Here is a 16,637-nt window from a genome sequence, read left to right as displayed (position 1 = left end):
GCGACTGGGGTTCGTCGAATCCTTGATGACGTCGAAAAGCACTCCTTGTATCGTCGAAGTAGACTTCTGAGCTGTTGTTGCTTAATCGCGGGGAGACTTGGATTTATGTCGAAGTCTGGCTCGGGAACTAAGGTCGTCGGGGTAGATGCGGCGGAATCCGAGAGGACAAACGCATTGCTGTTTTCCAGAATTTCCTCGATGTATGCGATCGTCGTGCCCTTGATGATGTGCTTGAACTCCTGGCTGAAGTTTGTCAGCAACACTTTCGTGTTTCCTCCGTGCAGTCGAGCGATCCCTCTTGCGACGCAAATTTCACGGTCTAGCAGTAGACGTTGGTCACCTTCGATGACGCCTTCTACGTCAGCGAGTGTTTCGGTGCTGACCGAAATAACAATGCTGGAGCGAGGCGGGATGCTCACTTGATGTTCGAGCACACTCAAGGCGTGGTGACTACGAGGGCTCTCCGGCGGTATCGCATTATCTTCCGACAGCGTTATGGACTTCGACTTCAGGTCGATGACTGCGCCGTGTTGGTTGAGGAAGTCCATGCCGAGAATGACGTCTCGTGAACACTGTTGGAGGATAACGAAGGTGACAGGGTAAGTGCGGTCGTGAATGGTAATTCTTGCCGTGCACATTCCTGTCGACGTAATCAGGTGTCCTCCAGCGGTCCGAATTTGAGGGCCTTCCCATGCAGTCTTAACCTTCTTTAACAGGACGGCGATGTGTCCACTCATGACTGAGTAATCGGCGCCTGTGTCGACTAAGGCGGTGACTGCGTGGCCGTCTAGAAGCACGTCGAGGTCGGTGGTTCTTTGTCTTGCATTGCAGTTGGGTCTTGGCGTCGGATCACGGCTGCGTCGTGTTGAACTGAAGCTGGTACGTCGCATCGTCAAGTCGTCTTTCGTAGGTGTAGTCTTGACTTCCTGACTTCCTCGGGACGGCGGCGTGTCGTTATTATGTCGTCGAGATGGTTTCTTCGGCGTCTTCGTCGGCGGCGGAGGATCTTGGTCAGTTCGACGAACAGCAACCGCACCGCCATCGGTTGCTGCCTTTAGTTTTCCGGATATGGGCTCGCTGACCGGCCCCGGGCTGGGCCAGTGTATGGTCGGCGCTGCGGCGACTGGTAGCGGCCTGGTGATGGCGAACGCGACGGTCGTCGAGAGCTCCACTGAGTAGCGGCGAGGTAGTCGGCGATATCCCGGGGGCGTTCACCTTGCTGCGGGCGCGGAGCGTTAACGGCGAAACCTCGCAGTCCCATCTCCCGGTATGGACATCGTCGGTAGACGTGACCCGCTTCTCCGCAGTGGTAGCAGAGCGGGCGGTGGTCAGGAGCGCGCCAAATGTCCGTCTTCCTCGCGTCGGCGAACAGAGTCGGCGATCGTCGGAAACCTGATCAGTGGGTCAAGCGCGTCGGCTCTTATAGAGCAGTCGTCGAATGTTCCAGACTAATCGTTTGGACCCGCGTGCCTTCCACAAAGTTCTACACCATTCGCGTTACGCGATGAAATCAGATAACACAAGGTTCGGCGACAACAGACAGCCGGGTAGAAGCATCGATAACTTTCCAGAAACGTCGGATACATGCAGGCGCGTCCGTCACTGTGCGATTACAGTTGTTAAGCGGCGAAACGTGGTCGCCCGATAAAGATAAGCACACGTGTCAATATAGAGGGTGGTTCCCACCAGTGGCGTAACCAGAAATTTCGTTCTGGCGGTGGCTCATTTTGTAGCTTGGTCTCCTCCTTATAGAATTTTTCGAGGGATAAAATCGGTTAATAAAGTTGCCATTGCGAAAGATGCTGAACAAATTCTTAAACGCTACGCACTGCCAAGACAAGTAAAATATATATTTTTAAATAAAGGAATATACTCGTATGTCTAAAAAATTGTGCCCAAAATAACTGATATCAATGCTTCCATGTTTTCTGTGTATTTAACAAGTAAAGGAACTATCACATGAACTTTAGAACTATATCATTTTCAAACAATCAAAGATGTGTATGCGGCTGATATGAAAAATGTAAAGGCCATGAAATGAACAAGTTGAGGACAAATATTTCATAGAAACTTTTTTAGTCTCCCTGCCTTTCTCTCATTTGCATCTCTCTCGCTCTCTCATTGAAGAACCTTGTCTACAGTTTTGTACATATGCAACGACCAGAGAAAAATCTCAATGACGCTGTCCCTTGTTAAGATGTATCGCCCAGGAGCAGCTGTCACCAGTCGTGTATTGTGAGTAATTGCTCCGAAATTATAGTCGCAATAGAAAGCACTTATAGAAAGCAGGAGTTCTGCAAAATATACAAGGGTGAGTCAAATGAAAGTGGGCCAATGCGAATATATGACAAACGGGGTACTTCATTTAAAAGAGTCTCCATGAGCATTTAGACATTTGTCCCACTTACTAACGAGTCGCGTGATTCCCGTCTTATAAAACTCCTTGGGTTGCTGCTTCAAAAAGTCTGTAACTGACTCTTTTACGGCATCGTCCGACACGAATCTGGTTCCCTTGGGGTGCTTCTTCAAATGCTCGAAAATGTGGAAGTCGCAAGGCGACAGGTCTGGGCTGTATGGTGGATGTTGCAGCATTTCCCACTAGAACTTTGCTAGTTTTGTATTAACCATATCAGCGACGTGGGGACGGGCATGGTCGTGCAGCAAGATGACCCCATTCCTGAATTTTTCACATCATTTCTTCTTGATTGCGACACGCAGCCGATCCGGCGTTTCACACTATCGGAAACGATTGATAGTCTCTCTAGGTTTAGCAAATTCGATCAATAATGGCACCTGACGATCGAAAAAAAAAGTCAACACCTTTCCGGCAGAACTGACGTCTTTTCTTGTGGGTGGTGAATTCAAGTGTTTCTACTGTAAGCTTTGCCGTCGTGTTTCAGGCTCGTAGTAGTGGCACCATGATTCGTACCCGTCACCCTCATTATGATACTGGATTAGATTATAGTCAAGGCAAAGCCGAAACTCTCCGTCTTCTGGAGGCGGTTCAAAATCTTGGGCATCCATTGCGCACACAAGAGCCAATAACCAAGATGCTCATGAATTATAGTGTGGCCCGAACCGTGATTCATGTTCACACGGCCTGCCAATTCATCGATGCTTATCCTCCGTTCTTGTCTAACCAGCGTTTGGAATTGTTTTGGCTGTGACTGCACGGTTGCTTTGGCCTGGTCTTGGATCGTTTTTGTAACTTTCACGTCCTTCTTTGAGCCGTTTGCTCCAAAAATTCACAGTGGCCAATGAAATGAAATGTTCACCGTACACGTCAGCCATACGGTGTTATGGTTGGCGTCTGACACCACGTGGCGACAGATCATTCACCCTACCCCTGAGCCGGAGCCCACGGGCGACCATCCCCTTCACCTTCTCTTGGCCGGACCCCACGGCGCCGGAGAGGTCATTCACCCTACCTCTGAGCCGGAGCCCACGGGCGACCTCATCCCCTTCCCCTCCTCTCATGGTCGTGGCATCGTGCGTGCTTACCTCATCCCCTTCAACTTCTCTTGGCCGGACCCCACGGCGCCGGAGAGGTCATTCACCCGACCTTCTCCCCGGATTCGTCGAAAAGAGGACCGACTTCTCCTACCCGTGCTCGGTATTGCAGGAGGAGGGGCCCTCTCTCCGTGCCTGTCACGTGTCGTCGGCGGAAGCAAGATCCCGCCCACTCTTGTAGCGAGCCTATTTAAGGGCCTCCGAAATGTACTTTGATATACTTCATACTTGATACTTCATACTTGAGACTTCATACTTCATGCTTTTCTTATTTTCTTTCAACTACCTTTGAATAAACCGTGCAAGTTTCGCACTAGCAAATGGTCTCGCCCCTACTTGGTCGCCATGATCTACCGGATACCTGCAGCCCGCCGACAACGCCACGCTAGCCAATAAGTAATGTCGGTCGAGCTTCGATAGGCAGGCGTCGCTACTTCTCGGCAACAGTAACAACGGCGACTTCTTTTTATGAAACATCTTCATCTGTCAAAAACCTCTCGACACGACGCTGTTCAACTTTCGGAGTGTCCATTATCTCACACAACCATCTTCACCCCAGTGTATGAAAGCATTAAACAACCTTGATCCTCACACCTGCATGTCACTTTTGTATATAAGAGGTGCCTCTGTGCCACGTGCATGCCTCACAGATAATGAACAGAACCATTATTGCGCGGGGTGCGTTGGCTCACTTTAATTTGACTCGCCTTCGTGCATTAGAAATGCAAAGATACAATAGAATGTACAAATGCGAAGATACAGCTTGATTAAGGGCAAAAAAGTGTCACTGGAAACAAAGTTCACTGCACATATACACAAAACCTCGCAACAAGATGTTTAAATATACGTATAAGCCTCCAATAAATCTACGTATATAAGCAAAAGTCGCTATATGTGATACGTCAAACAAGGCAAATAAACGTGTTGCGCAGCCACAGAGTCACAGATCACAGCCCCCACTCAATCCACTACCCTGATGTATCGCGCGCGACGAAAGCTGGCGCACTTCCTCCCCGCTTTTCTCTCTTGCGCACACAAGACTGGGCCTTCATCGTCGGCTTACACATGCCCCCCTCCCCCCTTACGGTTTCACCTGCACGTACAGCATGCGGCGCGCGGTCAAGATCTTACCGCCTCTGGACTTTATACAGAGTATGAGGGCGACAGCGACGGCAAAAATGCGCCTGGAGTGTCCACATAACTTCTATCGCAATAACATAATAAGAGTATCCGGCAACTGAAGCGTCCCGTGGTCCATTACTTTCCGCTAAAAACAAGTAATAAAATCATACTTTCACCATGCGACAATTCGCTGCGCCGCAACAATGTCTTTTTTTCTTTTGTTGGGCCGTGGGCGCTGAAGATGAAATAACGCAAAGGAAAGCATGTTGGCTACAATCGAATGCCTACTTTGGGCACATATAATATCGGAATATCGAAGAAAACGTGAGACACATGGTCCACAGAGAACCATACGCACAGTGCTCTGTATTCTACACCGGGGAGACAAAATTTTCCGGAGAAGTTGCTCTCAAGTGAACGCTTTGCAATCCGTCGAGTCCCCGTAGTGATGGCGGCGAACGACCATGCATTATTTCTTTTTCTCGTCTTCTAGCCAGAAAGCGTCCAAAGCTCTGCCAGGCGAAAATCCACTCGGCCAGAGAAAAACGAACGCGCATCGAAGTGCGCCGCGCGGTAGTCGATGCAGCACGAGAAAAACGCATGCGCTCTGGCCAGGCACGTACCCAGGATTTTTTTTCGGGGGGGGGGGGGGGGTGCAACAACTCCATTATCATCATCATCATCATCACCATCATCATCATACTGTTTTATGTCCACTGATGGACGAAGGCCTCTCTCTGCGATCTCCAATTACCTCTGTCCTGCGCCAACCCATTCCAACAAGTACCCGCGAATTTCCTAATTTCATCGCTCCACCTAGTGTTTTGTCGTCCTCGATCGCGTTTTCCTTCTCTTGGTACCCATTCTGTAACCCGAATGATCCAACGGTTATCTAACCGGCGCATTACATGACCTGCCCAGGTAAATTTTTTTCCTCTTGATGTCAATTAGAATAACGTCTATACCCGTTCGCTTTCTGATCCAAACAGCCCTCTTTCTCTCTCTTAACGTTATGCCTAGCAATCTTCGTTCGATCGCTCTTTGCGCGGTCCTTAACTGGCTCTCAAGACTCTGCCCCATATGTCAGGACTGGCAAAATGCACTGATTGCACACCTTACTCTTCAGTAATAATGGTAAGCTTGCAGTCAGGAGCTGGCAATTTCTGCCATATGCGATCCAACCTATTTTTATTCTTCTGTGAATTTCCTTCTCATGATCAGGGATCCCTGTGATTAATTGACCTAGGTACACGTACACATTGCAGTAGTACTCTGCAGATTTCGCGATAACCTGATTGATGACATGGATGTGATCCATTGTAAGGTATCTCTTCCTGAAGCCAGCCTGTTCCCTTGGTTGACAAAATCCGGTGTTGCCCTTCACAGTCTTTAGTGGCCGACTGGCGATCCTGATCTCTTGTTCCTTTGCCCGGCTATTTATCATTATCTTCATCTTCTGCGTATTAATATTCTACCCCACTCTTAGACTCTCTCTGTTAAGGTCTCCAATCATTTGTTGTAACGCGTCTGCATTGTTGTTGAATAGAACAATATCGCCGGCAAACCGAAGGTTGCTGTGATATTTGCCGTCGACCTTTACTCCTAGGCCTTCCCAGTTTAATAGCTTGAATTATTCTAAGCACGCAGTGAATAGCTTCGGAGAAATTGTGTCTCCCTGTCTGACCCCTTTCTCTATAGGTATCTCCCTGCTTTTCTTGTGTAGAATTAAGGTAGCTGTAGAACCTCTGTAGATATTCTTACGCGAAGGACGAGTCAGTAAGACGAGAAGCTATTTACAGATTATATTTACAACAACGGTTGCAGCGCTGACCTTTTAGATTCACAGCGCGAGCCCAGTTCGTTCTTCCTCCTCTTTTCCGGTGTGATGGCGCCCACGCGCCTCGTTCAAACAAACAAATACCACACGCATGTAGCAATATTTTCCAAGCTTTTTACGTAAGCGTTCTGTACTCCTTGATTACGTAGTGCCTCTATGACTGCTGGTATCTCTACTGAATCAAATGCATTTGCGTAATCTATATAAGCCACATAGAGAGGCTTATTTACTCTGCAGATTTCGCGATAACCTGATTGATGACATGGATGTGATCCATTGTAATGTATCTCTTCCTGAAGCCAGCCTGTTCCCTTGGTTGACAAAATCCAGTGTTGCCCTTATTCTATTGGAGATTATTTTGGTAAATATCTTATATAATACATAAATAAATATATAATAAATATATATTATTATAAATATATAATAAATATACATAATATATAAATATATATATATAAATATATATAAATATATTATATATAAATATTAATAAATAAATAAATATAAATATTATATATAAATATATAATAAGAGAAAAGTATATAATAGCTGTGTCTTACCAGTACTCACCTACGGGGCAGAAACCTGGAGGCTTACGAAAAGGGTTCTACTCAAATTGAGGACGACACAACGAGCTATGGAAAGAAGAATGATAGGTGTAACGTTAAGGGATAAGAAAAGAGCAGATTGGGTGAGGGAACAAACGCGAGTTAATGACATCTTAGTTGAAATCAAGAAAAAGAAATGGGCATGGGCAGGACATGTAATGAGGAGGGAAGATAACCGATGGTCATTAAGGGTTACGGACTGGATCCCAAGGGAAGGGAAGCGTAGCAGGGGGCGGCAGAAAGTCAGGTGGGCGGATGAGATTATGAAGTTTGCAGGGACGGCATGGCCACAATTAGTACATGACCGGGGTTGTTGGAGAAGTATGGGAGAGGCCTTTGCCCTGCAGTGGGCGTAACCAGGCTGATGATGATAATACTGGGAGCAAGCTAATAGACCTATAATTTTTCAATTCTTTAACGTCTCCTTTTTTTTGTGGATTAGTATAATGTCTGCATTCTTCCACTTTTCTGGGACCCTTGCAGTCGATAGACACTTCGTATAAAGAGACGCCAGTTTTCCAAGCATTATGTCTCCTCCATCTTTGATTAAGTTGACTGTTATTCCACCTTCTCCCCCCGATCTTCATCGTTTCATGTCTTGCAGGGCCCTTCTGACCTCATCGCTAGTTAGAGAAGAGTTTCTGTATCCTGTTCATTGCTGTTTCTAAGTGAGGTATCGTGACTCCTCTGGGTACTGTATACAGGTCAGCTTAAAATTTTTCCGCTGCTTTTACTATATCTTCGAGATTGCTGATGATATTATCCTTCTTATCTTTTAATGCATACATCATGGTTTGTCCTATGCCAGGTTTCTTTTTTACTGATTTCAGGCTGCGTTCATTTTTTACGGCTTCTTCAGTCTTTCTCATGTTATAGTTTCGAATATCAGTTATTTTCGCCTTGTTGATCAGTTTTGACAGTTCCGCGAATTGCGTAACGCTGTGCGGCCGCCAGTCCCATACAACCGCGTAGAGCGCAGGACTTTGCGATTCTAGACGTACTGCGCTCACCGCGAAAGGTTAGAAAAACACCCACATAAGCACAGCAGAGAAGTGGCTAGGTGAGGCGGTTCGACCGATAACTGTAGAAGCATCATTCAAAACTAGTAATTGTTCTCCACTTCCGGCGGCGTATTCTCTACTTCCTTTTTAAATAAAAAGATGTTGATCCGTAAATATTCTCATAAACAACGGCTAACTTTTTTATTATTCGCTTTTGCTTGCAGTTTGGTTGTTGCCTTGGCTCTCTCCCTTAGTAGATCGCTTAATTTCTCAACTCCTTGCGATTTTTGTTTCCAGTTGCCAATTTTGCACGAAAAGTGCTATACAATTAGGGAAAAACAGACGAGGTAACGGGCGACAGTCATCTTGCTTATGGGTTAAGGGTTATTGCAGGGTTTCATGATGTACGCTCTTTCACATTATTTTATTTCCCACCTTATCTAACCCATATCACGTGTATATGGTTCCGGGCATCTGCCAGCGTCGCGGCGAGCTGTAACTCAAGGAACTAATGAAGCAAAGGGAAAAGTTAAACGCAATTGGCGTTTTCTCTGGCCGCAACTCGTTCCATGAGAGTACAGACCAGCTGAGTAACAGCCGCATCCCCCTCCTGGTCCCAGGATCAGCCTAAACAAAGAAGGTTGAACTAACAAAAGCAACAGCTATGGGCGTGACGGTTGAATAGATGGTGACAACTGAACGCATCTCGAGTTAATTGCGCGGGTGCGGAATCTATGAGAAAACTGTCCTTCACATTACAAGAGAGGCCGATAACTACCGCCATCTAAAAGGAGTGAACAAGGCAGCATAATGCTGACCGATGAACAGCTGCCAAGTCTCAACATTGATCTGGCGGCGCTTTAGGAATGTGTGTGAGGAGTGGTGGCGTGGGTGGGGAGGGGGGGGGGGGGTATGACACATGATTTCGGGGGGGGGGCGCCCCCCCCCCCCGGGTACGCGCCTGGCTCTGGCTGGTTCGGCAGCCCGCGAGTACCGAGAACAAAAAAGAAAAGGAAGAGGCACAGTGTGTCCTCGCGAACAGAAGTCCAAGTAGAACAATAAATAAGAACGTAGTATACCTTTGCTGGCTTTGGTGTCTTGACATGGATGCTTTGGCGCAGGTGAAAAAAAAAAGTTGATATTCGTTTCTGTGACATGACCGCACAGATGAACCACCACAACGCTTCGTCTCATCGGACCTCGCTGCGTGCTTTGCCAACTTGTCTGACAGTGCGTTGATTTGGCTTGTCTCTTTGTATGGTCTGATGTACGACTTTAGAAAAGTCAATGCACCTTTGGCGTCAAATGTTTGTAACAACACTAAGCCCACATAGTTCCGGAATTGAAAATCTAATGCACGACTTTCGAAATGTCAGTGCACCTTTCGTATCAGAAGTTTGAGAACTTTATACCTACAAAGTTTCAGAATTGAAATTCAAGCGCTCCCTAGATTCCGCGGCCTCCGCGAGATGCAGCGACGAGCCCGCTCGCCATCCAAACGCCTTTGAAACTTTGTACTCAGATGGAGCTCCTTGGCGTTACGATATGTGACCCCCGGTGCATGGCGTTGCCGCGAAATCCAGCCAGATTTCGCAATGTTTGCGCTCAAGTGTCTTTTTGAGCATGAAAAGGACATTCTAGACAAAATCGAGCATGATTTCCGGCGCCGGGGGTTGTTTTGGTTGGCGGCGCATGACAGCACGAAAAAATTTCGGGGCGGGGGGGTCGGGGGAAGGGCTGAAGCGCATTAAGCCCCTGGGTCCCACATCCCTGTGTCCCACGGCACACTTTTGATTACGATCGAGCACGGTCGGGATCGAAAATCTCGGTCGCGATTGGCTTCTTCGCGCAAGTACGAGGGAGCGAATTGCGGACGAGAATTTCAAGAGTAGAAAGCAGACCGTTATATCACAGAACACTTCAGAATGGCTTCAGCATAGGTAGGCGTTTCGATAATATTCTTACTCAGTGTATAGGAATATCAAGAGTAGAAAGCAGACCGTTGTATGTGGCCTTTTTAGACATTACGGGAGCGTATGACAATGTAGACCGCAAAATTTGGGGGATATTCTGGAAGGGGAAGGCTTAGGCGACGATTGTCTACAGCTTTTGAGAGAGATTAGACGATTTCAGACTATCGTTTATCAAATTTCATTAAAGTAGCAGCACTTAAGTTCCATAAAGATTAAGAAATAGCATTAACATATGAGTTTTTTCTAAATATAGTATTCTTAATTGCTTGCGAAAACCAGACAGCTGAAAACGTCCTGCCATCCATGCTGCCACCATGCATGCTATGAATATGGTGTACTAGAATGTGGCAGTGTATCGTTCGTACAGCAAAACCGGGGGCGCTTCTGCGATGACGCCATCAGCAGGAGGCTGCGATCGACCGGGGTGCCTGCCGCGCGAAATTTAAACATGTTCTGCAAAACTTTCTGCGTTTATGGTCTAAAACGCTCTCAAAACAATTGAAATTAGCACAATTCACAAAATATAAACACCACAAACTGTTAGGATATATCAAAAGGCCTCTAAGCTTGCACGTTTCCAACCACAGGTCATGCAGTGTTCCTGATCCTCTGCTCAGCGTTTCGGTTGCAGAAGACAAACACACGTCTACTTGTTCCGCTCGCTAAGCATGCATATGTTTTTAGTATTTTAAATCACACGACGATAAGAATTCTGGAAGGAGCACCTGCACTGTGCCTGGTAGGTTGCATATGATTCCTTAATTTCATGTTGCATCAGCCAGAAAAGCGGTTGCCATCAGGTTTGACAGAAGTAACACACACACACACACACACACACACACACACACACACACACACACACACACACACACACACACACACACACACACACACACACACACACACACACACACACACACACACACGCACACGCGCACACACACAGAGTGATTTAGAAATGCGGCGCTTCCAGTGCACATAAAGAATGCGCAAACGCGGCAGGAAAAGCCACAACAAGCAATCAGCGAGCTCCGTACGTACATGCATGATTTCCGCGACCACCATAACTATCTATCCCGGATAGTTATGTTGCACCATTATTCCCTTTTGCCGGCAATGACTCCAAGCTGTAGCGGCAGGTGGCGCTGCAGCAGACTGGCGTGCTGCGGTAAAGCTAGGGAAACGACGGAGCATATTTTATTAGAATGTGAAGACGTCTATCCAGCGGTCGATTTAGGCACCACTGGCCTCCTTGAAGCCCTTGGGTTCAGCGGGAGCAATGGTAAAGCAAACAGGTCCGCAATAGACATCAGTAAGAGGCGATTGGAGGATTGGTGGAAGAAAAGTAGGGAAACGACAAAAGACGGAGACGTACAAAAGCACAGTTCGCAATAGGGTATCAGAAAATTTGGACGTGGTAGTTCATAGTGTCCTTTTTTTTTTGTTTCTCATTGGTTAACCTAGGTAGGATATTAGGCAGCATAGTAGCAAGAGCTTGGTGGCGCAAGCCACCGCCCCGTTCCAAAGGGGACGCTCATAACATCCATCCATCATCCGTGCTCCAGCACCCACGGTCGTCATTACAATAAGAGGAGGCACGTTTTCGCCGCCGGATGATACACTACCCTATTTCAGTACACCATACTATGAATGATGGTGAGACAAAGCTTGTCTCCAAGATTAAACGACGGACTGGTTCTTTCTCGCTTTTTAATATCGAAGGCCACGTAGTAGTAGTCATTGGTGATTTACATTGTAGTTCTCGCAAGTTTGTTAAAAGTGCGTCTAATTTTTCAAGTTTTACTTACTATTTTACATTTCGCTATGCACATTACGATGTGCCGTCATCTCATGTTTGCCATCTGCTTCTGACCTCCAAGATATCCACAATAAATGAAACTGATCTTGTAGGCCATTTTCATCCATATCCTGACGTCTTTTCTTGCCGCAAGGGAGCGGAAGGTGGCGGAAGCGTCTTCTTATGCGCCTGTTTTTTGACTTCCGCTAGAAGCAGCAAGTGGCAGCCGCAACAGGGCCCCTTCGGCCACTTTCGCAATGTTGTGGACGTTCCGTTCCTGTGACGTTTCTTGGCAATTGACGGCGTTCGTCCGTACGATTTATGCCGCGAAGCCTGTCGCGACAGCTGGTGGGCTGAACTTCACGCTCGAGGGCTCGACGTCTGAGCGGCATTGTTTAGTCGGCTCGAAAAACTGGGCATCCTGAAAAAGGTCACAACAGCCACCGGAGTTTGTGGAAGCTAAGGTGCGACAATGGTCGATTCTACCATACGTTGATCCGCAAAGGTATGTCTCCAGAAAACGAAAACACCTGCAGTTCTGAGTGGCTGACAAGCTCTGCCGCCGGTTTTGTGACTTGACAGTACACCTTCAGTCGTGTTGTTTGCTGTCACGTCATTTTGGTTTCGTTCAATTAGCACCACGCATTGACGTATATCCCAAACCAGATGGTTATCTCATTTTATTTAGCATATCATTGGGGATATTATGTCGCGTACATCGCTGTTTATGTTTCGCTCTTATTTACAAGTATTAGTCTGAAATACAACGGTCGCTTTTCGAAGATGGTTTATCACGGCCAAAGTCCTTGGCTAGCGCAGCTGTGTGTTCTCTGTTTAGTAAAGAGAGTGAGAATTGCGGGCCACCGCCCCACTGCCTTGTTCAAAGGAAAGAGAATTCTCGTATGAGCATCTTTTACGAGTGATTAGGAGCGATCAAACGGAGCGTCACCCAGTTACGCGATTGATATCGCGTGAAGGAGTGTAGGAATGTCTTGATCTATTTTGAAGTTTTTCTCCTTTCACTGTGAGTCACGCTGCTCAGCTGATTTGAGAAAGGGAGGGAGTCTGTGGCCTGCGCCGAAAGGGCGTGACAACTACTGGGTTAGAGTCGTCGTCGCGCCGAGTGCTCAAAAACAGGAAGTTTGTGCAAGCAGCAGAATTCCTGTGGAACCACATTGTACAGTCTGCATAATTTGATCTGCATAACATTTGCATCAAGTTAACGAGCTTGCCCAGCTTATCTGTCCGTCAGGCAGCTGTGCTGAAGCATAAGTTAAAAAAAAATCGTTCAAAGCAGCAGTGTTTTCCTTCCGAAACTATAGTTAGAAAAATGTTATGCAAGCATTGGTTTAATTGTTTTTAAAAGTATAGTAAAATGAACGACTATATTTTTCTGACCGCGGTTTTTGGAGCCGATTTACTGTAGGCGATGTGCAGTTTATCATTCCTCTTTTTTTTTTCACTGTCTGACCAGAATTAGCCGTTGCCATTGGTATATAGGGTCAATTGCCTGCCAAAAAGCAAAATGCTGGATACCATAGCACAATAATGTAAAGAAGATCAAATTTTCTTTACAGCCTGGAATTTGTAGTTGTGTTGCAGTTGTACTATAAACAACAATACACTCTTAGTATGTGTGGTTCAAAGCTGCAGCGAATCCATACTGCAATTTTTTTTTTTGTTCACAGGGTCCATCGTATTGCCTTTTTCTGCAGACTGTACATGAAGGGATGTAGCCATTCTGGCTGGAGGTTTTGTGTGAATTTGTCTTTGTTCAGTACTAATGTTATCTGCTCAACTTGTCTATACTTATCTATACACAATGTCTCTACACTTGTTTGCATAGCACCTTTCACCATGACAGTACCATAGTTATTAATTGGGTGCCATGGTTCTGATATTTATTATACACGTTTATGTTATATTTTGCAAAAGAATGCCTGCAACGCCTTACATCTGTTCATAATATCCTTTCTTTAGCAATCTGTCATCTTCACTTTGTGTTAGTAATTGCACCACTTGTGTGTGTGCTGTTTTCTAAATTTTGATGTGTCCATGGCAAATTTTCATAACACTTCTAACATGCCTTTTACTAGGAAATCATTATGTATTACACACACTTAAAGAAGTAGTTTGTTGTGTTTCTATATCATTCCTATTCCTTTTATTCTTTTTTTGTACCCGCCACAATAGCTTAGTAGCTATGGCATTTTGAAGTTGCAGGTTCGACTCCTGTCTGCGGCTGTCACATTTCCATAGGGTGCGAAATGCAAGCAAAATGCAGAAAACACTTGTGTACTTATATTTAGGTGCACATTAAAGAAACCCAGGTGGTAAAAAATTAATCTGAAGCCCACCACTATGGCCTACTTCATATTCATATCGGGGTGTAAAGCCCCAGAATTAAAAAAATAATTTCCTTTTCAATTTTTTTTCTTTTGCATTTGCAGATGTGGTAGCTTGAAGTTTTCTCGTAGCATTCATACCACTAACTTAGAAAAAGTGTGAAGTCATATTTGTAAACTTGTCTTTTGTGACACACTTAATTCAAAGACGGGACACCACAAGTGACATGCGATGCAGTAGTTGTGTGAAAAAGTGATTTCATGTTATAATCAGTGATCCTTTAAAGGCAGCATTGGATATATGCATGTGCAGCTTAATAGTTAATGATACCTCATTCATGCTCGTTAATCAGGTATGCATACCAGCTAGGTTGAAGCCTGTGACTCAGCTGATGGTTACAGGCAGTACGGAGCTGCATGTATCGATGCTGAATAAGTGTGCTTGGAAACACCAGAAGTATTCTCTTGGTTTGTTTCTCACCAAAGCATTATACATCTGTGAAAGAAGTCTGCTTGGCAACTATCTCTGCTATCATGCTATCCACTTATACTTGCTTCTGATATTTCTTATGGAAAGATAAGACACTTGAGTTTTGGAACTCTCGAGAAAGGTGATATAAGTTACTTTCTAGGAGCACGCGAAAAACACTGGCTGCTGCACCCACATTTAATATCTGTATAGTGTGCAGAATGCAATCATATATCATTATGAAAAATGTTTTTACCTTGGTCAAGTTATCTGCATCATCATGTGCTGCAATTGTGATTAGGGAGCCAGAATAGGCAATCCTGTCACTCTCTCTTAGCTTTTAGTGTAATATATGTATTAAGAGCTCATATCTCTGCCATAAAGGCTTCTCTGCAGTATTCTTACAATAACAAAATTTTGAAAATTTGTGTTTATCATGTTGAGCTTGTAGATTTGCCAGAATTGACATCTAGGCAAGGTTGCAATGCTCAAAAGGCTTGGACATCAGCCTTGCTAATGTTGTGTTTGACATTGTTCTCTATATGGTTTTTTTTTCATCCCATTTACATGTGAACTCTATGAGGACAAAGTCTGGTTGAGCTTTAGTTCAGTGGCCCACACGTGCAGATGACACAACACATGTAGATGACATAATGTTCAGGTAGACAACATCATTGGCATGTTTATAAAGCACTTGTGCAATATTGTGTAGCTGAAAGGGAGCAACAGTGGAAAGAAATCTGGTGTTTGTGTGCAGGTCGAGTCTACAGGTCAAACTGGCTGCATTGCAATAAAATCCAGCCTGGCATCCTCCAATAAAATGGAGTCGAATATATCAGCCATTACCTTCTATATTGAAGGTATGACTGATCAGTCAAGTGCTAGGACCATTCAAGGTGCACTAGCCAGTCTCGAAGGAGTTAATACTGTCAGGGTATGTGGCTTACTCTCTTTCAAAGTCATAGATTTCACTTGTGGGGCCATGTGCATGCAAGTGCGCATCAATGCCTATATACGTGTACAGATGTATTACCTGCACATGTGTAGCCTACAGAAGATTGGTTTTTGAGACACTAGCATAATAAAAGCACGCACACTTTAAAAGCACCTTCAATTACACACTGTTAGTGCTAAGTATGGACAGCTGGGCTAGTTGGTTGTGATTAGCATTATGAAACATCGTTCCAGCGCACAAATGAACAAGGACGAGAAGAGAAAGGCAACACGAACGCCAGACTTCAACTGAATTTTATTCATGGAAAACCGGGCTTTATGTACACTGGGGGAGGGAGGGGTGCTGCTAGTGCGCAGGACCACCCAAAAATATTTCCTTGGTCTAGGCAACAGTCATCAGAAGTGTCAAACCAAAAGAAGAAAGAAATAAAAGCAAAAAGTGAGAAAAGGTGAAAAAGCCATTCCCTCTCTTTTTTACATCACTCAATACAATCTTGCTCATCTCCCGCCCTACCTAGCTGATTTGACACACCCGTTTGCCCTGAGATAATCAAGTTCTTTTTTCCCGAGTACAACAGAAGGAGCACTGACACAGTAATCGTTTTCATTGGAGATACAAAATGCTTCAAAAATTTCCCGGTTTTTCTGATTGCTATATTTGCGCAACACACGTGTTCGTTCGAAAAACGCCTTGCATGCTGGCTTGTGCGAGCAACGGCAAATGTGTTCGGCTAAATGACCAGTGCCACTTAGTGAAGTAGCATTCTTGCGATGCTCTAGCAAGCGTTCATTGAGACAGTGCCCGGTTTGGCCAATATAGCATTTCCCACAGGCGAGGGGAATACTATTAACACAGACGTACCGACGTCAACGAAAACATGCGTCAACGTGTCAACGAAAACGTGTGTTGCGCAAATATAGCAATCAGAAAAACCGGGAAATTTTTGAAGCATTTTGTATCTCCAAAGAAAACGATTACTGTGTCAGTGCTCCTTCTGTTGTACTCGGGAAAAAATAACT

General features: G+C 45.4%; 1 protein-coding gene across 2 annotated transcripts in view; it reads left to right on the top strand.

The window, feature by feature from the left end:
* Window positions 1–12,068: 12,068 nt before the first annotated feature.
* LOC142578733 (copper-transporting ATPase 1-like) overlaps window positions 12,069–16,637 on the top strand; it is a 75,440-nt gene continuing 70,871 nt past the window's right edge. The window contains exons 1-2 of one of the 2 annotated variants that reach the window (XM_075688248.1): window positions 12,069–12,354; window positions 15,421–15,597. In XM_075688248.1, the coding sequence (XP_075544363.1) occupies window positions 15,484–15,597 (114 nt within the window). In that variant the 5' untranslated portion in view covers window positions 12,069–12,354; window positions 15,421–15,483. The remainder of the gene's footprint in view (window positions 12,355–15,420; window positions 15,598–16,637) is intronic. The other variant, XM_075688250.1, reaches the window with a different exon arrangement.

This window comes from Dermacentor variabilis, chromosome 4 (genome assembly GCF_050947875.1).
Source record: "Dermacentor variabilis isolate Ectoservices chromosome 4, ASM5094787v1, whole genome shotgun sequence".
Classification (NCBI taxonomy): Eukaryota; Metazoa; Arthropoda; class Arachnida; order Ixodida; family Ixodidae; genus Dermacentor; species Dermacentor variabilis.
This window is presented reverse-complemented; position numbering and strand designations above follow the sequence as displayed.